At 34.5% G+C, this 26,559-nt stretch overlaps 1 protein-coding gene across 6 annotated transcripts in view; it reads right to left on the bottom strand.

Annotated features, from left to right (window-relative positions):
* Positions 1-26,559, bottom strand: part of PTPRK (protein tyrosine phosphatase receptor type K) — a 574,209-nt gene that overhangs the window by 4,162 nt on the left and 543,488 nt on the right. For 5 of the 6 annotated variants that reach the window (XM_082474428.1, XM_082474426.1, XM_082474424.1 and 2 more), the window contains 14 exons: positions 24,103-24,287; positions 22,324-22,411; positions 21,149-21,225; positions 18,363-18,399; positions 16,954-17,051; positions 16,406-16,522; positions 11,497-11,651; positions 8,712-8,847; positions 8,371-8,520; positions 7,311-7,484; positions 4,284-4,415; positions 4,018-4,143; positions 1,248-1,411; positions 578-713 (listed from right to left, as the gene is read on the bottom strand). In XM_082474428.1, the coding sequence (XP_082330554.1) occupies positions 578-713; positions 1,248-1,411; positions 4,018-4,143; positions 4,284-4,415; positions 7,311-7,484; positions 8,371-8,520; positions 8,712-8,847; positions 11,497-11,651; positions 16,406-16,522; positions 16,954-17,051; positions 18,363-18,399; positions 21,149-21,225; positions 22,324-22,411; positions 24,103-24,287 (1,775 nt within the window). Of the gene's footprint in view, positions 1-577; positions 714-1,247; positions 1,412-4,017; positions 4,144-4,283; positions 4,416-7,310; positions 7,485-8,370; positions 8,521-8,711; positions 8,848-11,496; positions 11,652-16,405; positions 16,523-16,953; positions 17,052-18,362; positions 18,400-21,148; positions 21,226-22,323; positions 22,412-24,102; positions 24,288-25,387; positions 25,730-26,559 lie in introns of those variants that run through there. The other variant, XM_082474429.1, reaches the window with a different exon arrangement.

The following is a 26,559-nucleotide window of genomic DNA, read 5'->3' as shown; positions in this document are numbered from 1 at the left end:
CAAGAGAAGCCACTGCAATGAGAAGCCCACGCACTGTGATGAAGAATAGCTCCCACTTGCTGCAACTAGAGAAAGCCCATGCGCAGCAAAGAAGACCCAACACAACCAAAAATAAATTAAAAATACAAAGAAACAAACAAAAAAAACTGATATAAAAAGTGCTAGATGCAACCTATGAGTATATCCCTCAAAATGTTTTACCAGTTAACTCAATATTGTTTAAGAAATAAAAATAAACAAGAATAAAACCTAGCTAGCAGGATTTTCTTATTATAGAACCATTTACCAAATTTTACTGTAGGAAATATTTATTGCTCAAAAGAAACAAACAAAAATCCTATACATTTCCCAAGTTAAATGAAAGTAGTTTTCTTCATCATTAGCAGTTTAGGCAATATGTGATTATGTTTATGTGGGTAAAGAGGGATACTTGGCAATTCATCAATTAAGCAGGAAAGTCCCCACAAAGACACATTTATACATATGATTAGCTATGTGTGTATCAAGTCAAATCAACAAGTAGGTATATGATTGACTAATCTCTACCCTCCCTTCTGCGTTCAAGACTGTGACTCACCGGGGCTTCCACCATGTTTGGCTTGCTGTTCCTTAGCGTCTTGACAGCATGGAACACATCGACAACATTTTGCCGTTTCACCATTTCAACAACGATGCCTATAGCACAGAACATGCCACTTCGCCCACCACCATTTCTAAAAGCAAAGAAAGCAAAGGCATTTTAGAGTGAAGCTTTTGGTGACCATAGGTCACACAATCATATGTTTGGGAAAAGAAAACATTATCTTTCAAATTTTTTCCCTTTGTGTTTTAATTTTGCTTCACATGTGTGCATGTATGTGTAGAGAGCAGAAAGGAAAGATACTTGAGGATGACATTAACTCAGTAGCTTATACTTAGGGACATGTTATAGGCATAGATGGCTGCAACCTAGATACTTTGAGATTTTGATAGATTTGTACACAGCATAAATCAGAAAAGTTATTCAGAGCAGTGTTCAAAAGAGTTTAAACTATATAATAACTATACAATAATCAATTTAAAAAATACAAAAGTTTAAGTTAGTAGTGAATTATAGAATCAAGAAACAGGAAGATTGTTTCAAAAGAATATCTAGTCAAGGTCTGTAAGATGGGAGTTGGCTACTCTTTAACATAGAAAACGTGAAGACTAATGAGGAAATGACCACCAAGGCCCCCCAGATGGCCAAGCCAAGCCACCACACTCACAGGCAGTGGATGATTGTTCGGCCCTCCCCGTCCTCGCATTCCTCCTGCCATTTTTCCACCTGCAGTATCAGCTTCAAAAATGACCGTTTGGAGCCAGGCACTTCTCGATGAGAAGCCCACCCTAGATACTGAAACTGCTGCACCATCAGATAACCTTCCTGTGGCTGCAGAGGGAAAAGTATTTTTATGTAAATAAGTTGGGGCTAGAATTTTTACTAAAAAGTAAAAGGTTCATATCAATTTACACCATGACATAAATGACACTTACAATGGATTGAATCTAGCTGATGCAAGTCCAGAATATGTACATACCAGTGCAGAAACATTCTAAGTTACATGAGAATTATCCGTTATACAAGCTTCTCCCTCATGCTCCATATCCAATAATCAATTCCTATGTTTATACTTCTTAAATAACTTTCAAATTCATGTCCTCTTTATTGCCACTGACATCATTGCACTCTCAATCACAAATCATAATAATCACTTCTTAGTTGATCTCCCTGAACAAACTTTGATCTCCTTTCAAACCATTCTTACCGAAGGCATCATGATTATTTTTAAATGCAAATATGATCTTGTCACTTCCTGATTTAATGGCTTCCAAATGATCTTAGCATAAAACCCAAATTGCTGCCATGGCTTAAAAATACCTATATGATAAGGCTCCACCTCTTTCTCTAACTTCCCTTTATTCTAACAACCTATTCAAGTTCTAGACACACTGGCCTTCTCTTAATCTATTTATCAAGTCATTTCTTGCCTTGGGAACTTTGCACATACTCTCCCCTTCGCCTTGAACATCTCCTTCTTGCTTGCTTTTCTCAGTCCCAAACAGAGTGATCAACTTGTGTTGGGTTTGCCTTGAACTTTTCTGGTCTTTGCACTGAAATTCATGTGTTCTAGGAAACCTCCCTGTCCTGTGTAAACCAAGGTAGCTGGCTATCCCATGCCCAGAGAGCTCCTACAAATTTTTCAAATTTTGACTTAAATATCACTACCTCAAAGAAGTCTTCTCTGATCACCCAGCTATGTCAGATCACCCAAATCCTCTGTATTTTGTACTTTTTCTCTGTAAAATTTCATTTATTTGTAAATGATTATATAAGTTTTTTAATGTTTGTCTTCCCTGACAAAATACAAATTCTTTAAGGACAAGAAAATCTTTTTCCCTTAAAATCTCTATCCTAGAACCTAGCAAAATACTTTCCAAAGAACAGTATTGTTGAATAAATGAATCAAGACCTTAAACCTTCATATGAAAATGTAAGGAAGAATTTGTAATGCACAAGTAAGCCATATCATAAGGCATCGGATCTGAAGCTTCACATGGCAAGGGCTCATGCATCTTTTGGTAGGACAATCTATACTATCTAGTATAACACCCAACCTCTAGTTGGCGCATACTAAATATTTGGTGAGGTGAATGATATTAAATAATGAGAATGGGAACAGAAAGAAAAATCACGCACTAATAAGGACCAGAACACCAAATATAGAGGAAGATAAATATGCTGACCAAAAAAAAATGTAACGCAAATTTCAGTTCCTGTTCCTAGAATATTTTTCATATAAACAGCTCAATTAACAGACAGGTCTTACTTTCTTAGTTTAGCAGCTACGGTTTCTCAGCTAAAATATTACTAGAACCATAATGTAACAGATGTGCAGACATAATGAGATTCCTTTAAATTAACATCTAAGATATGCATGAATATTATGACATGATTGAAGTTATCCTTTTTTCCTCCACTGAAATGAGCAATAGAATTGGATATGAATTTCTTCTCTACTTATACACATATAGACTTATTAACCAGAAACACATATAGCCATTTTGATGTGAGAAACACTGAAACATGACAATTCTAATCACACACTTAAAACAAGACACATACATAGAATTGCTGCTCTAAAAAAGAGTAACCTAGCTCTTTAAAAAGACCATAATTCCATAGAAGTTACTACTGCTTTCTTTTCAAATTCTGCTTGCTATGTGGTTACATAATCTAAACAGTTTTTATTAGTACTTTTTGGTTTTTTGAAGGAGAGACCCCACACAATTTGTTACTGATGGCAAAACACATGAAGTGTCAAGGAAAGAAAGACTTCTGAAGGACACAGTTGCTACTTAGCTGCTGGGAAAAGGCACAGTGGTAGCAGCACTCGATCTAGCTATAGATTTGGGCAAAGCCAGATGCTGGGACATTTAGAAAGATGAAATTGTAGATGAGCTGTAGGAGGAGAATCGGTGATGGCTGTGATTTACTTTTTCCTTCATGCCTGGGGCCCTCTCTTACAAGCAGAACTGGAATAGTGACACGGAACCCTTCTACAATGGCTAGTCCGACTTATCACTTCCTCCTGTCATCAGTATTATATTCTTATTTTTCAATTGCATGCCTCTTCTGGGTTGGATTATCAATGCTAATAAAACATGCAGTCAACCTCGAGATAAGTCTACTTATACTCAGGGGCCAGGCACAGACAATCAAACTCACTTGAACCTAGGAATCTGAATTTAGATTTCCATATAGAATACAATAGGCTAGTAACTGACCAGGAAACCTAGCTTCCAGCATTTCTGCTTTCCTGTTTTTAGAATGCATTTTTATTCTAGTGCTAAGGCATGAGATGATTACTAGCCTTGGGAATGATTATATAATGCTTATTAGTTTTACTCTCTCTTTTGTCTGAATGGAAACATACCCCATCATGATTATGGTCACCTGGTTCTGGATCAGCTCAGTTAAAATCATTAATGACTTACTCTTGTTAGATTGCATATCCTAAAAATCCGGTTTATCACATCACAGTCCATTGAACAAGACATACATTCCACTTGGATAGGGCCATATCGTAGCATCCCTTCTTCTGGCCAGTACTGAGGGCAGCCCTAGATGATGAATGTTTTGAAAGAAAAAGAAAATGAGCATTATTTTTTCTAACTAGGGTAGTATAAAGCAGATTTTACCATTTTATTACTACCTTATTAAGTTGTGCGTAAGTACACAAAAGCAACCTATAACCATTAACCTGGGACAAGTCGACTTCATTTAACATCACAATGGAGGTACAGCCATAATCATACACTAATCTCCAGAAGTCTTTCACAGTGTTTGGCAGAGGGTACTGTGTGACGATGAAAGCAGCTGGTTGCCTGTAGCTCTGTGAAAAAAACAAGGTAGATGGGGAAACATAAGCACTTCAAATGAATAATTAGTTGTACAAACAGATTCAGTACACTTCAGTGTAGGGCCGGTAAGACACAACAGCTTCACATGGAGATGGAGCCAGCCTGCTGCTTAAGCCGTGGAATAACAGATTTGGACCATTGCAATATACTGCAACTAGTAATCAGTCAATCTGTTGTATGACTTTGATGCCTCAGCAGTAATTTAAGCCAAGAATTTGTTTTATTTTGTTGATAAAAGTAAATATAGCACAAATACCAAAAAAAAAAAAAGAAAAGAAAACTTCTTGAGGCTAACATCCTTTGTGAGGTACCTGTTGGACTGTTTCAGTCTTCCAAAGTCTAAGAGGTTAAAGGCATAAAATTCCCTGGCATGTGTGTGTGTCTCTGTGTATCTATCTATGTCTATCTGCTATCAGCCGTGAATGGAACTGTTTGGCTCTCCTCCACTCCAAATAAGAAAAACCACATGTGCCTCAAACTCTTGTGCTTTTATATTATATCGACATTATCAACACATCTTGTAGGCAATACACTTTCCATAGTTTTCTGGGCATTTCTAATGTATATCAATGATCAGAATGATGGTTTCAATCATTTAAGATTTTTCAAGTGCCAAAGAGTAAAACCAATGCATTTCCTGGGCCCACATAAGAGGGAATGTCTCCTTGTTTACCAAATGCCCCTTGATTGGGACACAGCGCATTATCTCTTTCTAGAAGGAGAGGATAGGCTCATCTGGCCAGTCAATCTGTCATTCTACAGACTAATGATCTGCACTAAAAAAGTAATATATATTTCTATGAAATTAATGATTTGTAAAAATATAACTAGACAGTTGCCTGAGATGGATTTCTTTAATGCTGATAAAAATTGTCAGTGATCTCCTAACTCATTTGTATCTACTACTCTTTAAGTCCTTCAAGTGTCTTAAACCAGTGTAGAAATTGACCTTTAAACTTCATAGATCCTATCACCATTTGGGAAACGCTGCTAACCATAGCGTTTCACTCCATGGAAGACTTCAGGATAAATCTGAGGAGATAGTAATTCACCGGCTGCTTCTACATGACCATAAGACCTCACAAAGTCACACCCACAGTTGGGGTGAGTAGCCTCCTAAAGAGGCTATGAAAGCTCATGGGAAAGGATCAGAAGAAAGAAGTAAGCTTCCCTTCCAATTAAACGTCTGCTCCACGGGAAAGTAAGTCAAAGGCTAAAAGCCTTTTATTCCTTTTTTGAGTCACAGGGGAGGGGATATAGATGAGGAGCAGATGATGTGGGTGAAGACTGAAGATTTCCTTTTTCCTTCCTCTCTAAGTGCAAGAGCACATCTAAGGCTTTGAAATCACAGGATCCTTGGCCTTACCTCCTAATTCTTCACAGGCATGGCACAGGGTATATGACCCTTTCGATGGGGGTAGAGGGCAGAAGAAGGTGGGGAGTGTTGACTAGTAAGCCCACTCTTATAAGCCAAACCCAACCGAAATTTCTGAGGCCCTAACCACACTACTAAAACCACAGGGCAGTTTCACCTATAAAATATATCTGTGTTGAATCACAGGGAATTAAACAGAGAATAAGAACAGGTAGAATACAAGTTTCAGTCTTCATATTGACTAGAAAACAATCTGAAAATTAGGAAAAAATTTGAAAGAAATGCCAAAGACAAAAAGTGCCTCAAACACATGCCTCATCAATATTTTTTCCTAATATTTTCTTTTTCCCTTTTTCACACGGCCTTTTTTCATCCAAATCTAAACTGGCTCAGAAACAAAAAGTTCTGTGTGTTTTCTCTGTATTTAGTATGTTTGCCTTTCCAGACAATTAAAATTGGAAGAAAAAGTACAATGAGGATCCAATGTGATTTCAGGAGATATGAGTAATGACAAGGCAAGACTCTGGTCACAGCAAGAGTGGCATCTTTCTACTTGAGCTTGCCTTTAAACTATTCCACGCATTAGAATAAAAAGATCAAAGCAACTGGGTGAAAGTTAGAATTGGAATGTGGGCTTTTCTAAGTCTCTACTATCAGAAGCTAATTTTGGAAACACAATAGGAGCAATTACTTAGAAAGCTTCATTATTAGTCACCCAGGAGTGAACCCTGACTTCTGATTTCTCCTTACTACAGTTCCATAGCCTAAAGGGCAAAAACTAGAGATGCTTATGAATGAAGGTGATAAACTAAAAGGATTCTGAACTTGAAACCCTTCTTACTTCTTCCCAAGGTAAGCAAAACAAGGTGGTCAAAGACTAATTTAAAATTCTCTTTCCGTATTGTTCTGTCTATGGGACGCTAACATGCTGAGTACATGCTCTACCATCTACAGTGTGAAGATTGGGGTGGGGTAAGAGAGTTCCTTCACTATGATCGATGTGTTAACATGATATCTTCGATGCCTTCCTTAGTTATTTATATCTAGTCTCTATTAATTAATAACCAATATAACAAGTTAGCTATAAATTATTGGAACATTAAATGTCAGAGATAAAAATTTCCAAACTAACACAATTTCAGTAGAATATGGCATTCTGTGATTTTAAAACTTCGAAATAGATAAGTATGATTCTCTTTCCTGAAAATAATTAGGATAAAAACTATCACCTGTAGATATTTGTTGTACAGAAATTTTATAATAATTGACAACCAAGTGCCAAACTTATAGTCAAGTCTAAAATTTATAGTGCCTAAGAATCACTGTAAGGGAAATTCAAAATCATTCTCCAAAAAAAATTTGTATTTCAATGTAAGTTTCCAATTTTCCTTTTTAGGCCATTTAAATTTTCTTGAAAAGAGAACTAGCCAGTGTTCATCAATTTTGCAGCTTTTCATGACACTTTACACTAACAAAGAGAGCAGTCTCTTACGTCCATAAGAGCAGCATTGATGTAGTTACTACTCTCCCCATCAATTGTAATTAAAAAAGGCAGACATCTGTCAGGTGGCAGCATGTCCATGAAACGGTTCTTGTCATGGTTCCTTGGCAGGCAAGCTATACTGCAGTCCTCAGCTTGTAGTCGAGGGGTGACTGAATTCAAGGTCTGAAAAGAAAAGGGAACCCAGGTTAAAAGACAGTGACCCATTTAATAGCATAACACAGATCTATCAAGCATTTTGGAGGCCAAGTAGAAAGTGAAGGATTTGTGCAAGCCAATGGTATTTGCCACGATGACACGCTGATAGACTTTGTAGTTAAAGCTAATGAAGCCAGAGAAGTGACAAAGAAACAATACACACATTGTACAATGGGCCTCTTCTTAAAAGGGAAAGGGATGCTAAACAACACAGCAACCTGCAAAATGTATTGCCTAACCAAAGAAAATGCAATCAGAGTGGCCCATGATGATGACCCATCATAAAGTTATCATTTGTAATAACATTTTAATATGCCATATTTGAAGACGTGCTATTGCATGTTGGAAAGAGCACTGGGCAAAGAATCAAAGTATTAGGTTTCTAGAGTTATTCTTGACTTCATAGTCACATAGCTTTAGGGGTGTTTTAAGGGCAATGAAAACATTGGGGATTATTTAGAGACGATATTTAGCACAAACTCTAGCTATTATTATTAATGTTCTTGATCTCACGTTGTGAGTAACATAGAAGGTTAAAATCCATAAGACTGCATTTAGAAAAAGGTTGTAAACACACCCAAATTACCACTAAATTTGACTTTTATGATACCTTTTCCCACACTTTTCCCTGAGTCTGAACTCATTTGCCCTTCAAGATACAGCAGATATGAGCTCATTAACACAAAAGTGACTCTGTAATACGTATAATGAAAGAGACGGGTATTATATTATACTTAAAATAGGGTCAAAGCTTATGAATTTGACTTGAAAGATGTTTCTTAGAAGAATTAAGACTGCCCAGAACAAATTGTAATAAGTTGTTCATAAAAGAGGTCGTAGAAATAGTAAATACCTGGAATTCATCTTTGAGATGTGAAGAGTTTGTCTGGGAGTCTATTCTAATCATATCAAAATATGCAGCTTTAAATTCACAGACAGGTATGGCAGTTTCTCCACATAAGCAGGCTTCTAAAATGGCATCATGAATAAAAATGTACTGTTCCTATCAAAAGAAAGAAAAAGAAAAATTTCATAATATTTAATATAAATGTTCTGTCATCAAAGAATTTTTTCTATATGACTTGATGAGCTAATATCGATTCTATGTGAAAAACACCTAGTATTTAGTTTGATAAATATTGGAAAGCAAACAACAAAAAAAGGCCACTAGAGATTAATCAGCAATCAACACACCTCTGTCTGGACCATATTGATACGACGAGATCTTAAGGCTTTGACACAGTTGTAGATGTCAACAACACCCTCTCTTTCAGCCATGTCCAGCATGATGTCAATCACAATGTAACAACCAGTTCGTCCAGCACCAGCACTGAAAAATAAACAGACCTAAAGAACTGCAGGAAGCATGTCTATGAAAATTGAAAGATCCTTCTGATTTTCAAATAAGTGGAATCAAACTGATTTAACAAAGTACAATACATAATTTGTACTTACTGTGTAAATGCTTATTAATGAACAAATAACTTCATGTAGAGTATCTACTTTGGTGTAAACTGAGGATTGGAACAAATGAAAAGATACAAGCTTTGCAAATCAAACTGTGTTTTGAAAATAATGTATATATGTCACTCAAGTTACATAGCTCTCTTACAGTCTTCACTTTTCATAAATTTCAGGCTCATAGAATTGATCAAGGAGTGGATTCGTGCTTTAAACTTTCACCTGAGACTGAGAGACTCACACTCACGTGGTTGTGGGCACTCAGGCAAAATGCAGGAATGCTGTCTTAGTCAGACAGACTCTTGTCAAGGCAAAAGAACATTAATTCCAAAACCTTTAAATGGAAAATCTGAGGAGTCACAATTCGGGGGAAGTGTTAATAGTGAGGGTGGGGAAGAAAATGGCGGTTATCAATGGGGAGGAGACCAACAGTAAAAAGAATATTTGAATGGTGATCCAAATAGAAGATGAAAATGAATTGTGAGGCATGAAATATAATTCTTAACAGGTCACAAAGATGCCACTATCTTACTGTATTTAATTCAGTAGTTGAATCATAATTCACTGTTGATTATTTTACCCACTGGAAATATTTCTCCAAATATTTCTCCAATTATAAATAGAAGTCAATGGAGCAAACAAGATATAGTTGGGATTTTTACAGGAAATTCACTTTGTAGTTAGCTTCCTCTTTTCCATAAATTCAGATACCCAAGAGTAAGTAGAAAATGACACTTCTGTTTCAAGTGAGTATCTGAGAATCTTGGAGCACTTCTGAAGCAAGCAATTCATAGGAAAGTAAACCTCTATGATAAGTCAGGACACCGCATAATTGAAAACCCATTTATCTCATTTTCTAAATGCATAGATAGACTATTAACATTATTTCTTTGTTGTCCAGATTTGGTCATTTCTCTTAAACTTACTGTTACTTAAGAAATTTAAGTAAAAGGTATTGTGGCTATCTCTATTTCTTTTTTTCGCCTACCATCTTCTCAATCACTGTTCCCAGGGTTTGAGACAAGAAAGTAATTGAAGAGTACATCAGATTTCTTGAGGAGGATTGAACAGATTTTTTTTGCAAGGTACACAGTATCTGATCCTAATGGGCCGCCTTACTTTTATTGTATTTTCTGTGCTTTATTTTTCCCCTTTTATACATGGTCATTTAAATACTGAACAGGCTGGATTTTCAGAAAGAAAAAAAATGCTTAAGCACAACCTATTATGTAGCTTGGAAGGGACAGTATTTGAAAATAGTGTGCAGCATTTAGGAAAAGCTTTTCAGATTCAGTACATATTTTTCTGTTCATATCTCAAAATGAGGCCATGTAATTTGCTTTTAGTGTCTCCAAATGCTTGTTTTAAGAGAAGTTTCTAATCAGAAGAAAGTCTGGATGATCACATTTTTCTGGCATATATTTGCTGGATTTTACTGATGTAGTCTTCAAGGTTCTCTGATGGGTGGCTTTTTAAAAAAAAAAAAATTCTTAAGTAGCTGTCTTACAGCACAAATTCTTGCAATTTAGACCATTTAATAACTCTGTATGCCTCAAATTTAGTTTTTTTTTTTTATTCTTAGAAGCTTTATTCATACTAACCAAAAATTGGCACCAAAGCCAATATTCATCAACAGGAAAATGGATAAACAAATTGTGATATATGTCCATAAAACAGAATATTATTTAGCAGTAAAAGGAAATAAACTACTGATAAAAGCAACACACTGGATTAATCTCGAAAACATTAAGTTGATCAAAAGAAGTCAGACACAAAGAAGACATAAGTATGATTCTATATATGTGAAGTTCAAGGCCTGGCAAAGCAAATCTGTGGTGATAGAAATCAGAATAATGGTTGCCTCTGTGTGGGAAGGACAATAAACTGGAAAGGGCATGAGAAAACTTTTAGCAATGATGGAATTGTTGTCTTTTTTTTTTTTTTTTTTCACACACACACACCGTATTTTATTTTTACCAAATTTAGTTTTAAAAGCTGGGATTCTATTGGGAATTTACTAGATAGGCAAGAAACCTCTATCTTTACCTACCATTCCATAATATAATATGGGATTTGCAAAAGTGATTAAAAAAAAAAAATCCACCACAACACACACACAGATGTTGCCACTAAAAGGCAGAGTTTCTACACTTGCAATTATAGACAATACTACACACATTACGATGAATATATTTATTTCTGAAGTTTCTGTTTTATATCTTCCTTAGAGTTAACTTTTATTTTATTACTGTTTTACCTTATCTGTAATACATGAAAGCTGAAACCTTGTAAGCCAGCAGTCCCCAACCTTTTTGGCAGCCCCCCCCCACCCCCTCTCTCGCCTGTCGCTCACCTCCTGCCCTGCGGCCCGGTTCCTAACGGGCCGCGGACCAGTACCAGGCCAGGGGTTGGGGACGCCTGTTGTCAGTATGCATTAGTTTTTGTGGTTACAAACCTTGTCTGGATATTTTTAAAAAGCTGGCTGCACACAGTCAATGCCATTTGGACTACCACTTACCTGCAATGCACAACGATGGGGCCAGCACTGGGAGGGTTGGAGAACTTGACCCGCCGGATAAAGGAAAGAAGGCCTGTAGCATGGTAGGGTACTCCATGGTCAGGCCAGCCGGTGAAATGGAAGTGTTTAACTTCACGCATCTCACTGTATCCCCTCTGTGCAAACAGGTAAAGAAGTGTTTTCAAAAGGACCAAAATAGAGCCATTAAAGACAACCACGAGTACTAGACCTGATTGACAGTGAAAAAAATGAGAAATTTATCAAAGATCATGCTTTTTCTGAAAAAGGATGCTGACATGGCCTAGGAGCTTACCTTTATTGTCAGACAACTGCCAAAGAGAGAAAATTAGAAGTCTTGCTCAGTTCTATAAGTCTGGGTAAATTTTATTTACCTTGACAGTCTGTTCCTTACTTGGAATGACAACACATAAAATGATTAGGGGAAAAGGAAGAAATGGGAAGTTAAAATGCTGCCCTACTGACCCAATGCACTGAGTTCTCAAGTGGTGTATAAAAGCAACTTTCTACTTCTCACCTCACAAAGAGATTTTGATGCCTTGCTTATCCATGTTGAAAATAGTTTTGAAGCATAGCATATAGGGATTTTCCAGAACAGTACTACTCTAGATTGGTTTGTAAAAATATACAGACAGCTAAACTGTTCTTTGGGCAGACTATTTTCCTAAACTCTGAAATAATTCAGCACACAGAGGATTATTTATGGCAACAAAAATACAAAATGAAAGAAGCAAAGCATCCATTGTTGTGTCCCTCTCCTGTTGGGTTAATTTAAGAGAACCCTTTCAATACACATTTCAAAGCTCTTCCCTTCCTTTTTGTTAAAAGAAGCCTGTAGATTGTAGTAGCAGTGCTTGGAGAATATAGATGAAATGCTGCGTAATTTATTTTTAAGAATCCACATTTGTAGCCCCCCAAACCCCACTATGATCCATATATTTCCAACTCTACTGTGAGATATCTGTGAATCTCAGTCTCACTTGTTCCTCAGAAAAGGTGGGAAAATTGCATTAAATAAATGAACTAAACTGAGAAAGTTTATCTTTAGATTCCATCTTAAACAGACTAATACCACACAAACCTTGGAAGCCACTGATCATATCTTATAATTCTTTTTCTTCCCCATTCCTAGTACAATACCATACACAAAGCAGGGCTCAACAAATAAGTATAATAGTGACAATGATAAACATCACCATGGAATTGTGCAAATAAAATCACTTTCTTAACTACTTTTCAAGTCAGCTCTGGTGAGGAATGCCATAAATTATTCAAAGATCTGACTTTAGACAATCACTTCATCTCCTCTGCGTTGATCCTTTTGCTGGAGTTGCTGTAAGGACCTTGCTCTTTTTAGAAAATTTTAATATTTGGCGATGCATGTTCCCTTATTGTTCATTTTACTTAAATATTCCTGAGTAATTTTCAAATATGTGATTTAAAAAAAAAATCACTCTTTTTCAGTGTTTTTTCTAAATAACAAGAAAATAAATTAAAAATAAAACCCCAATAATGTTACAATTAGTATTGTGTCAAATCCATAACAAGGTATTAATGCCAAGTATTCCCATTCTGAGACATGGTGCGTGTTTCCATTTATTCACATCTTATTCTGTGTCCTTCAATACATTTTTGTGGTTTTATTCACTTAAGACCAGTATCTTTCTTGTTAAATATATTCCTAGACACTACAGAATTTTTTTAATATTGTGAAAGATTTTTTAATATCTATATCTGTTTATTGCTAACATGAAGAAAAGCTAGGATATGAATATTTATCTTGAATTAGTCACTTAACTAAATGCTTTTTAGTTCCATTTAAAAACATTATCTCCTGTTTTCTTGGTATAAAATCATTACACCTTAAAATAATTTTGTCCCTTTTAATAGTTTTGCTGTTTATTCCTTTTGTTGTCTTATTTCATTTCCTAGAGCTTCCAAAAATGTTGAATACTAGTGAGGATGATTATCCACATTGCATTTCTGATTATAACTTCAATGCCCCTAGTTTTTCATTCCTTAACATGCATGCAACTGATTATTGTTGAATCACCTTTATCATGTTTAGCAAGTCTCCTTATTTTTCTAATATAATTAGAGTATGACTATAAATGTCTTTTAAATAAAATTAAGTGCATTACAATATCTATTAATAAAATCATATGGTTTTGCTCCTGTAATGCACTGAAATAATGAAATATCCTGCTAGATTTCCTACCACAGTTGTAAAATCCTTGCATTCTTAAAAAACAATCATGAAAGATCATGTTGTGATCTTTTCTTAATTCACTGCTGGATTCAAATTTTCAGCATGTTCTTGAATGAAATTGGTCTGCAATGTATGTGTGTGTACATACTTGAGAAAGGGAGAGAGAGATTGAAAGAGAGAGAGAGACAGAGAGAAGAGCTTGAGAGAGTCCTATTTCTATGTGGTTCTGTTATCACAGTTATGCTAGCTTTTAAAATACATTTAGTTGGTTTTAATGATTTTCTATGGCCTAAATAGTTTGATTAACTTAGGCATTAGCTATTCATTAGTTATTCTTTAAAGGTTAAAGAAACCTCAATTATGAAACCATAATGCAATTTTAATGGCAAATTTTAACACTCTTTCTATTTTCTTTTACTATCTGTTCAGATTCCTAACCCTCTTTGAGTCAAATTTTGGAAGTTATTATTTGCTAGAATATCCGTGTACCTAGACTAAATCTGTCTCCAAGTTCACACGTACTATTTTTTATAATTTTCCTAATAGCACTGTAACTGTAGTTATACACCTTTTGTGTTGTCTAATGTTGCATATTTTGTTTTGATTGTTCTTCATTTGGAATTGACAAGTGGTTTAGTTACTTTATTCCTCTTTTCAAGGAAATAGCTCTTTGATTAAATTTATTCTTTTTTGTTTGTGTTTCAGTTTTATATTTAATTTTTCCTTTGTTTTATTGACTTTTTTTTCTGATTTTCTAGTTTTATGAATTTTCACAAGATTTTAGACTGCCTTTCAAAATGCAAATCATAACTTGTGGGAAATTTTGACGTGAAATTGTTTATCTCTACAATATAATTTCAGTTTTAAGACTATAGTTCAAAGATTATTCAAAAGAGGCTTTGGTGATTTCTGAGCCTAATTTGGGGGATCGTTGGTCAGTGATTTGTTTTTATTTTCCATTGGATTTTGGAAACGTCTTGAGTTTTTGTTATATATTCAGATTTCCTTTATAACTAAGTTCATGACTGATTTTTTATAAAACATTAATGAACTTACAAGAAGAATGTATATTCCAAATTCTTTCTTTCCATAATAATGGGATCTAGCTATTCATTAAATCATGCTTGATGGTTCTTTTCTTGAAATCTCCTATATCTTTGCTTATTTTTTTCTACTTGATTTGTCTAAGAAATTTTCGTACATACTTTATAGTTGTGATCATCATAATTATGTTGTTCTGTATGATGGTACTTTCCATTTAATATTTCCCCTAATTATTTTTTATGATGGTAAAATTACTTATAAGTATCATTTGTAAAGAGTGGTATTTCCAGATCATAGATGTATAATTTAACTATCTATTGTGGACAGTTATGGTTATCTATAATTTTCCAAGACTATATATGAGTCATTGTATTTTAAATAAATTTCTTAGGATAGATTCATAGAAGGTAAGTTTCTTGGTCAAAGGACATCAATATTTTAAAGTTCTGTAGATACACTGCTTTACTGATTTACAGACGGTTTATGCCAATTTAAGTACGATCAGCTACATATGAAAATATCTGTCTCACCATATCCTTAAAATCAATGAGGATTATAATTCTTTTTTAAAAAGTTCTGGTTGATTTCAAAGTACAAAATGGTATATCATGAGGTTAAACATTTTCAATAGGCTGCTTAGCAGTTGCTTTTTTGGGGGGGATTCTATTGTTTCCTTTCTATTTATATTAACGCTATGAATTAAGAATATTAAATAATCACAGATTTTTTTTGTTGTGTGTGCATCTTTTAATTAAAAATTTTTTGATACAGATAATTTTATACTTTTGTGTGGTCAAATTTATTAAACTTTTCTGCAACAATGTATGTTATTGCTACTATGTCTTACTTCAGTCCACTTACACTGCCCACTCTGCTTCAGTCTTTCTGATCCTGTTAAAAAAAGTCAGATCATGTTACTCCTGGGCTTAAACCCTCCAATAGCTGGCTACTTTTACCTATAATACAAACTAAAATCATCATAGTAGCTCATAAGGGCTCACTTATCTGGCTCTGTTATTTCTCTGACTTCATCTCATATTTCTTTCCCCTTCACTTACCCATCTCTGAATACCCTAGACTCCTGGCTGTTTCTCATGGTGACAGGAATATCATGCCTCTAGGTCTCTGAAATGACTCTTCCCTCCATTAGGAATATTCTGCCTGGGACAACTTCCCTGGGTTATAATCCTTCCCTGGGATATATAATAGTTATATCACTCACTCCCTCATTTCCTTCAAGCCTTATTCATGTTACTTTCTCAACAACTCTTTTCCTGATCATTCTGTTAAAACTGTAGGCCATTCCTTCCTCTACCTCAGCAATTTTCCCTACTTCCATTCCCAACATTATTTTTCTCCATGGTACTTTTCAAAATATATGATGTATTTGTTTATTTGTTAATTTTTATTGTCTTTCTCCCCTCAACAGATTATAAGCTCCACAGGAGCAGGGATTTAATATGTGTCCCAAGATTTAGAAACATGCCCGGCACATGTTATGCTCTCAAATGAATATCTGTGGAATGAATGAATGAATAGATATGATAGCATCATCAAGACAAATCTTAACATGGATTTTAAGAAAAAAAACCAAACAGTTTCAATATACATATTTTTGTAGAACTTTAGGGTACTTACCCTTTCCAGGGTGAATGTCCTGACTACATATTCAGCAAGTGGTTCCATTTCTACACAAGTTACTTTGAAGTCACCATAAACTTCAGTATCATCAGGCCAATACTTATAGCACTTAACCTAAACAACAAAAAGTATATATAGGTGAACCTGAGTATATAATACACATTGACCAAGATGATTTAATTTCGGTGATAACTCTTCAGGTCACAATTAAAAGACAGTGTAAAAATCTATAAATGAGATAAAATGATCTGTTACACAATAAACAGAAAGATTTTGTGTAATTTCATAAAAACATACAAGCCTGATAATGCAATTAGATTCTAGTATAAAATCAAAGCTTATTTTATTTTATTTATTATTTTATTTATTAAATAAGAAATAATTTCTCAGCAATCAAAGCCTCACTTAGGAGCACTCACTTGAAATGGTATGCCTAAGAATTTGTTTTCAAACAATTGAATGATATTCTATTTTAAGTGTGTTATGTTTTGCTATTCAACTTACAGTCATATTCTGTGACACACAGATTTTTTTGTGCCTCTTACCCGGCCAACTTCAACTAAATTTGTAACCATCACAATGCAGGCAGACTGCTCTTGCCAGATCATTCTCCAGAAATCATATACTGTTTCATGAACTGGGCCTATAAAAAATTAATTTGAATATTATGCTATCAGAGAAATTTTGTAGTTATTAAGAAGTTTAGGTAAGATAAAAAGCAATATAAACTAAATGACCCAAAGAAGAAAAATTAAAGGTCTAACACAAAATGTCACTGAAAGTACTTAAATTCAGTTCATATCTAAATTCACACTAAAGGCAAACACATAGGCATGTACAAGTTTGTTTGTTTCAGTTTGCCTTCTATGTTTTCAAATTCAGAAGAAGAAATCACTAGTTTTTAGGGTACTTATAACTGTCTCTAAGTTACTTTAAATGCATCTTCATGTACACGTCAAAATAGGAAGTCTTACACCACCATCAACCAAACAGCACATATTACCAAATAAATATACACACATCGTTTATAAACAGTGCATGTTTAGGGGTTAATGAAGAACTATCATACATATAAGGACACATTCTAATCTTATAGTATCATCTCTGAACTGCAATGCAAAACCAGCTACTGGGCTCTACTCTACCCTATACCATGAAACCAGAATATTATTCACCATGGATGATGTTTCTAACTTTAAAGAGTTTATAATTAAACTCAATTACACCAAAGATATGTGAAAAACACTTAGAAATGACCTCTGTCAAAAAAGCAAATTAACTTTTGTTTTACTTTCGTCTTTTATAAAATAAGATGTGCAGGTTTCTCTTCTGATGGTCAGTGGTCAGTTTGGGGAGATAACTAGAGTAGTTTTGGTGTTATTGTTAGTATACTTTTATTTCCCAGTATGCCACTATAACAAGATTTCTTTACTGTCTTCTTATTTTCCACGAAGAATGAACTCGACTAAGTTCCCTTTAGCCCTTTGTTTTGTCTTAGTCTTGACTTTAAAAAAATTGTTGCAAGACAGTCCAGTATCTCATTATAGCAGTGTTGGTCTTGGGTACTATTACGTGCCAGGCCGACAGACTCTGTTGCAAGAAAACAGGCACCTTACACGAGATGAGATCTAACTTGCTTTCATCAAAAAATAAATAATTTCTCTGCCCATCCCTGTTGACTAGTGCTCTGGGACATCAGGATACTAAGAACCAAATCTCAAAACTACCAGCAGCTTCTCTTTTACTTTTAATTAAAAAAATAAATCAAGGTTTAATTTATATACATTTTAAACGGATAAAACAACTTGTATTATACAAATGAATAAAAAGCAGTGTTAATCAGAAAAGCTGACCTTTTTTTTTCAGTTAATTCAGATAAAATTACAAAAAAAATCACATGGATGATTTAAGCAAGTTTGGTTACTCTATTACATTTAAAAAGGCAAAGTTTTACCTTGAGTTGCAATGTAGTGGCTTGGTCTCTGGTAGCCCTAAAATAGGAGAACAAATTGGTCATCATTTTATATCAGTGTCAGAAATAAATGAATGAAGGCATAAAAAGATGAAGACAACCACCTGTTAAGATTAAGTTACAGTAAAAAGTCCAGAAATGAGTAGTGAACTCATAGTTCACTTCTCAAACCTAGGTTATCTGAAAGGTAAAAATAAATCAAAAATTAAATATTTTAAGGGCTCTGATTAAAATATATATTACATAATTGAGTTTTGTTTGCTAGGAAATAACTTCATAGATTTTGTTTGGTTTCACTAAAATGTTTATGCCTTCATGTTAATCTTTAGTCATTCATTCCTGGCAAAATTGTGTTCAAAAATACTAATTCTTATTTTATCATCCAAAAGTACAACACACTGCATTACAAATAGACAACGACATATTAGAACCATAAAAAAATAACAACATTCCAATGTTAGAGCTGGACAATGCATGTGTGCATCAAGTCAAAGTCCTGCTGAGATTTTTTAGAGGATATTTCTGTTCTATAATATGTTCAGGAATCTGCCAAAACTATTTTGTGTGTGCTGATAATATTAATTTACACACACATAATTATACGTACACACATATATAGGGAAAGAAATCTTTTAAAAAATGCATCTTATCCTGAACAAAAGGTTTAGTATTTCTTTCTTTCTTTTTTTTAGTGTGCCTTGAGTTCTATGTGGTTAAGCACTTAATATTGTTTCAATAAAGAAATTATTCCAGATAAGGGATAAGTTGTTAGCTGCTTTCAACTGGTTTGAATTCCAAAAGACCATGAATAGCAAAAATGTTAATGGTATAATAAGGTTAAGCTTTGACTTTGTTGTGTCTTGAGCAAAGGGCTTTAGTAAAAGCCTGAGTTAGCAGTCTGGTCCTAACCAAAATATCCATAAGACATTTGTTCCATGTCAAGGTTCTTGATATTTACAGGATCCCTTGGTTGTGTCCAAAATGTCCACAAGACCCTTAGTGTATGCTGAAAGGTCCTTAAAATTTGGTTCTATCTAAAATGTGCATGAGCTTACTAGGTCCATGACAAATGGTTTTGGATGGCACCAAATATCAAAGACTTTTGGCATGGACCAAATGTCTCCATGGACATTTTGGACAGGACGAAATATCAAGGACCTTTTGGCATGGACCAAATGTCTTATGGATGTTTCGGATAGGACCAAATGTCCTGCCAGGGTCTTGGCAGAAAACCAAGGTTAAGCTAAATAGGTAAGAACAAGTACAAATTTGTCAGAGAACTGCTGATATTTTTATTCTAGAGAGTAGACTGTTAAGTTTAGTTTTCCATGTTGAGATGTCTGATAAATTTGAAATATTGAATGAGAGTAAAATGATGATCAGAAATTTAATCAATATACTCAGAGACTATACTTAATAAAATTCATTAATTCAAATATATAAATAATGACAATTCACAAAATAACAGTAAAACATGAGCTTAATAAATGTGATAAAAATTATTTCCTATTTATAGAAATTAGAAAAAGTTGGGTCCTCATTTTCATATCTTTTATATATCTAAAAATGTATCATATATGCTGCAATACTTGATATTTCTACCTTTTGCCTTACAATTAATGCATATTTAGAATTAATTAATTTCAGCACACCTAGGTTTGGATTATTTTTTTAATAAAATAGCTTAAGTTTAATGAGTGCTTAATATGTGCTAGGCATTGTGCTAAATGCTCAACATGAATTACTTCATTTAATTCTCACAACAAAATGATGAGGTTAGTGGTATTATTATTACCCCCACTGTAAAGATGAGGAAACTGAGGCACAGAGAGATGAATCAACATTCTCACAATTTCCAGTGTGATTCTGAACCAGGAAGTATGAACAGAGCCTGTCCTTCTTATATGTAATGTAATATATTGCCTCCTTAATATTTTATTTTTTTTGATAATTACTTTCCATTAAATAAAGAATTTACATGTAGATATGTTTGTAACCAAAACTGAACAGCAGAATGTATGATCAAAACAAACTTTCATTTGTATGATTCAATATATATGTGTGATATGTGTATTTTACAAATGCAATTTAGTAATTATTTTGCCTAAGTAATTTTAATACTTTACAAACCAATACCACACACCACAAAATAGTCTCCCTACCCATTTTTAACATCAGAAGTCAAATGTGAAAAAGTAAAATTTCAGAAACACTAATACACATCATACTATCCAGCTTCTCACATATGTTTGGGGAAGGGTAAGGAATAAAAACCAGAAACAGAAACCATCAACAAATAAAACTCGAGTACATAATAAATTGTCAAAAGCTAAAAATGGTCCTGTTTTTCTAAACATAGAAAAGGGAAAGAGGTAAAATAGATCTTTACACATGTAAAGGAGTTACAAAAAAATGAACATAGGTATACCGTATGAGGCTAATTAGGGGAAGCATGCAGAGATAACTAGTAGTAAGCATTAGTAGTAACTGTAATTGAGTAGTTAACATTAAATATTTATAATAGGGTGCTGTTATTTACATATAGTGGTACTTACATCCCTGTACAGCCAAATCTACAGCCCAAACCAAAGTCAGGTGTGAAAGAAAGCACAACAACGTCAGTAAGTACTAGGACGTAGAACAAGGAAAAGTGTACAGTTTGTTCTTTATTTTAAAAAGCTAGCAATCACTTTATAGGTAATAACAAGCAAAAAAATTTACATATATAAGCCAACAAATTGGGCATACTGAAGGATAAAAATACTTACATCTATATAGTTGGCATTAATGTAATCTGAAGAAGGATCATCCTCAACAGGTTGCAAAATTACTCTGGAGTGATCATCTAAATTTTTTAAAGGATAAAAGAAAAGCTATTAAATTTTCCCCCTGTTCTGAGACAATGACCCTAGTAGAGACTTAAAATAATTCAGTGGTTAACAACTGATTATCCATAATATACTTTCAAAATTTCCTTGGATACCAGTCATTTGAAGAAATGCAAGAACATTAATGAGTTCATTACTTATTACAATGATAATATTCTGTTAATAAAGCTTCAATGACTAGCATCTTTATAGTCGGGAAGCTTTTAGGGGACATGATAATGTCTGACAAATTATCATTTGAGTCATAAATTTTTCTAAAGAACTGAACTTGCCTTAACTCCTAATCTTGCTTGTTAGGCATGATTTTATATGGGTGGGATCTTTTCTCCGCTTACTTTACAGCAAATGAGCCACAGAACTAGGGAGTGAATTTCGAACCCCTGCTCTCAACTTCTTATTTTGTGAGAGTCAAGGTTAAATTCTGATGTATTCAAAAGACAGTGTAAAATAATTTAAATTGAGAATAAAGTGGTCTAAGTAAATCAGCAGTTAGTTACAAGTTAAACTATCTGTTACTTTTCTTACTGCCCCTTTGGTTTCATATGATAATCAATTTATTTATCTCATGAATACATTGTAAAGACTTCATCAGGAGGAAGTCCCTTATTATAAGTAACATGGAACACCTGGGGTTCAGGCACTGGCTCCAAGAAAGGAAATATGGTATATGGAAAGAATAACACTCCCACCTTGAATATGTTTGGTGGAAGAGTTATAGCAATTTATCACTGAAAAAAATCCTTCGTATTTGTTATTCTAATATTTTCAGCTGTTAATGACACCCCCATGCATTTATGTGCAAACATAAAATCAAGCGGCACGTTATCTCCACAGGGTGAAGAGTCTGAGTCAATTAATTAATGAGGATGATGACAATTTCTGAATCCCTGCCAATAGCCAATGCTGTTTTAATATTAAATAGATTATTTTATGAACAGATGTGCCACCCTCTGGGATTTTTTTAAAGTTTAAAACCATATAAGGAGGAATTGCAAATTACTCTTTATCTTCTACACAGAGTATTTACTTTCACCAAGAATTGTAAGAGAACTTACATGCTATAATGTTTCCATATCGGTTTTTTGCTCTATTTTGATCTTTTTTAGCTACATCCCAAGATGCTGACTGTCCTTCAAAGAAGCTCTAGAAAAAAAAAGCAAAATTAACAAGCACACTGAATTTTATTCCTTTTCTTGAATCAGGCCTGTCTGTTCTGAAGACCAAAATAGTAAAAGCCATCTTCTCAGGGAGGAAGGGAGTACTGCAGCAGTAAACAAGTTCAATTTTCAGACCTCAAAGCTTGTTTGTTGGACTCCTACTTGTTCATCTTGGATTGGACTGAGTTCAAATTAAGGACAAGAAACAACTTTAGGGGGAAAAAAAGGACCTTGAAAGTATTTCAAATTTAAGATCACCATAACTTTGTGAGATGGAACTAGAGGAAGCATCAAAAACTTCAAAACTACTTTTAATGAGCATCTTTCAAAAGTATGCTTCCTTTAGCATTTCTAACAGGAAAAAGAAAACCTGTTTTCTCCCATAATTATTCATTAAATCGTGTGCAATACACCACATTTCAGTTTCTTTGAAGATCGTGGAAAGGACTGAGTCTCTACAAGAGACCATATGGAAATTAAAAAGAGTCACTATCTCCAAGAATCTTGGAACAGATGAAATTGTTGATTGGTTTAATTACCATATGCAGCAATTTAAAATATGGGTATAGATTTCTTTTTGCAGAAAAACTTAAACTTTGCTCAACACAGGAAATGGGGTCTTCAAAGAGTCAACGGTCTTTGAAGTGAGGTACACAAGAATATACATGTAATGAACAAAAAAAAAACCCCCAGCTCTGGCAGAATATTGTAATTCCTTGCACTGTTTTGTTTCCACAGCATAGTGTTTCCTGCATATATCTAAAACCAACATTCAAAATTCAAAAATAAATTTACTCACTCCCAAACTAAGGTATAACAAGTAATCTTAAATAAAAGGTAGTGTTTAGAAGATTCCTTACAAAGTTAGATGTATTTTAGGTGGTCTTTCAAAGTAAAGTACTGCTTGTTCTCTTTTACTTTAGGTATGTGTGTATAGTGGTGGAGGAACTTTCTTCTACACCCCAGACTGATACTTCTCAGTAATTGAAAAGTGTCAGAGGAACTGTTTCTTTTTTGCTATACTATGTTTATTGGGATGGTTAGTTTAAATCACTTCCTTTGTAGTATAATCTTGGTATTTTGGTTTGAGTAGCAAGGGGCAATAAAGATGAAAGAAGAATTTCCCATGTCCTTTTTTGGGCTTCTTTTTGTTGCCTGGATTTTCCGTGCTCTGTTTTTCTTCCCAGTCCCCCTCAACCTATAATCCTCAAAACAAAACTCAGAGTGACAAGTAGTACATTTAGGGCACAAAGCTAGATCTTATTTCTCAACAAAGGGTCAACAAGCAAAGAGGCAGAAAAGCATCCAGTGCTTAGGTCTTTCAAATAGCAGAACCTGCAATGATACAATGGGACTCAAGGTATCTTGCTATGGATTTTTGAGTGGGGGAAATATAAAGTCTAACAAAGTGGTTTTTAAATAACAGTCAAATAAATTATGGGATCCAATATTTTTTTATTTCTTAAAATGAATTTTGACCCAGATATATCCCCAGGAAGTACCCTTTTCTTTCAATCCATCTACCCCCCTCTCCTCATATGTACACTTGATTGTACATTTGCAGAGAAAGGATTAGACAGTCTACAGAGTATTCCACTGCTTGCTATGTTAAAGCTGTTAAATGGTGCTGGGTATCATGGTTAGAAATGAAATTCAACATAGTATTGAAACTTTCACCTCATATTCCTCTTTGAACCCATAGCTGTCTGATGTCTTCATGAGATTAATGTGCTGCAGTAAGTCGGCTACCCTGATGGCTGGGTGCAGCTGTCCCGTCTGGTAAGGGGATTCTGTCCCCTCACACAGGTAGCGAGGTACATCCAGAAGACGACTGGATTCTGCTGTAGCACTGTGGTTCTCATCTGCCATTTTTCAGATTCCAGAAGGTTAAAAAAAAGACAAAGTTACCTTGTTTAATATATATCTATGCAAATAAGATTTTAAGATCTTATGATCTTTCTGATAATAGGAGGAAGGGAAAGAAATATAGTATAGACCTAGGGCAGCATCCCTATAAAGACAAAGCCCTTTACTTCAGCTCAAGGTGGGAGGTCAGGGTATATCATGTGTATATCAGTAAGACAATACATGCTGTGAGATGTAGAGAGAGACACCTGATCCACTTTTAAAAACTATAAGTGGGAGATTTTGCTGAGTTCTGACTTTTTCTTGTACCTGCAGTCAGAGCAGTATAGAGTGGGACCAGAAGATCAAGTTGCCAACTGGAGAGTGTTTTCATTGTTGATTAAATTGAACAAATTCTTTCCCACCCATATCCCAACCTCCCTCTAGGCAACCCATGCCCACAGGGCTGCTCTTCTTGCCCTGTGGCCGTACTATGCCCTTCCACCTCCGGCTTTTTACCACGATACACTCCCAGACTGGGAAACATGAACATTCTACAGAATCAGCCCCTGGGCCCACTACGTCTGCTAGCCAGGTTACATGTGCATTTATACTTGATCTCCATTCCCTTGGTTTATTATTACTGTTGTGTTTTTATTGCTGATACATTTTGACTTTTCTGGCTACTGTATAAAAGAAACGGGGGTATGTCTCTGGGGCAAAATATTTAGGAACTTCCTCTGGAATTCTTCCTCGGCCCATCGAGGCTGAGCTACAAAGCACCTGCTTTGTGTTCCCATGGCCTCCTGTTCTCCTACATTCATTTCACTTACAGTGTATTTTAATCATTTACTTACTGATCTATTTTCCTCACTAAACTCTCAATACTTAGCATGTAGAGACAACAGTCATATTTTTCTCCTTATTCTTAGTGCCTGGTGCAAAGCAGTCATTCAATACATATTTCAATGACTCAGTTAGTTAAAAATCCATTAAATCCCTCACCACCCACATTTAAGTATAGGCCCCACCTCAACTGTGTTGTTAGCTTAAAATGAAAAGAAACTCTTAAGTCTCTGTCATAAGAAGGAAGAAAAGAACAAGAACATTTTACCTCTGAAAAATAAATATTATTTTAATGACCACAGTACTAATCATTACAATGAGAAGAAGCATGCTTATAGTCAGCACATTTAAACTTACCATGTTAAAAAAAAAACAAATGTTTTAAGGGGTGTTACTTTAGAAAACATTACACTGCCATACTCATTAACAGAGGAGAAAATACACTCTTAGGGGAACTTTTGTTTTAATGATAATGCATACTGTAGAGAACGATATTTAGTTAACAGTTAAACATATTTCAAGTGCTGGTACATTTGCCTGTTCTATCACCAACTCTACAAATAGGATATGGCAAAAAATGAATTGTTGTCCCCATGATAAACATGTTTTCTTCCTGGAGAAAGAAAAAAAAAAAAAAAAAAAGAACCCCACAATCAGATTTGTATGCTTCTATAATTTAGCTTGATTGCATTTACTTTACTTTCTCTTATTAGGATGAATGCATTTTTTCTTTTTGAATTTACTTCTAAAACTCTACATTGAACTAAAAAAACAAAAAACCAAAACTCTGCTGGATTCTTTTGTGACCTAAAAACACCCAAATGAATTAATGCTCTTTACTCTGGTTTCCCACCCCTCTACACACAAACATTTGCTAGCAAACATGATTTATGAGAGTTTCCTGTTTTTTCTATGAGACAACACTCAATTGATCTATCTTTGCTAAAATATTGTAATCAATACACTGACATAAAGAATATATACATCTCCCCAGTAAAATTAAATTCAGAAGCCACCGATTTGGGCACTATCACAGAATATAAAGCTTAGGATGAGAAGTAAAGAGAACAACGTCAGGGAGGCAAAACACAATGACCCAAGCTGGAATAAGGTAGTCAGTGCTCTGTGAAGCAGCCCCAGAGCGCACATTGCACCTGCTGGAGCAGTGGAATATTTACATTTGTAAAAGGCTCAGTGAGAAACACAGAATTCACCCATATTCCAAATCTTACATGATTATGTCTCAATATGAAGTAGACAGTGCCTTTTGTTTTGCATTAAGCTTTAATACAGTAGTACAATGAGCAGTATTTTTAAAAATAATCACACATGAATTATTAATCTCTATACATTTCTACCTCATTAAATTACCTAATAATGTGACTAGAAGTAAGAGTACATGTACTAAGCATTATCCTTATCACACATTTAAGAATAACTTCA

The sequence above is a fragment of the Balaenoptera physalus genome (assembly GCF_965194825.1).
Source record: "Balaenoptera physalus genome assembly, chromosome: 9".
NCBI lineage: Eukaryota > Metazoa > Chordata > Mammalia > Artiodactyla > Balaenopteridae > Balaenoptera > Balaenoptera physalus.
Note: the sequence above shows the minus strand (reverse complement) of the source record. Positions and strands in the feature narration are given on the sequence as shown.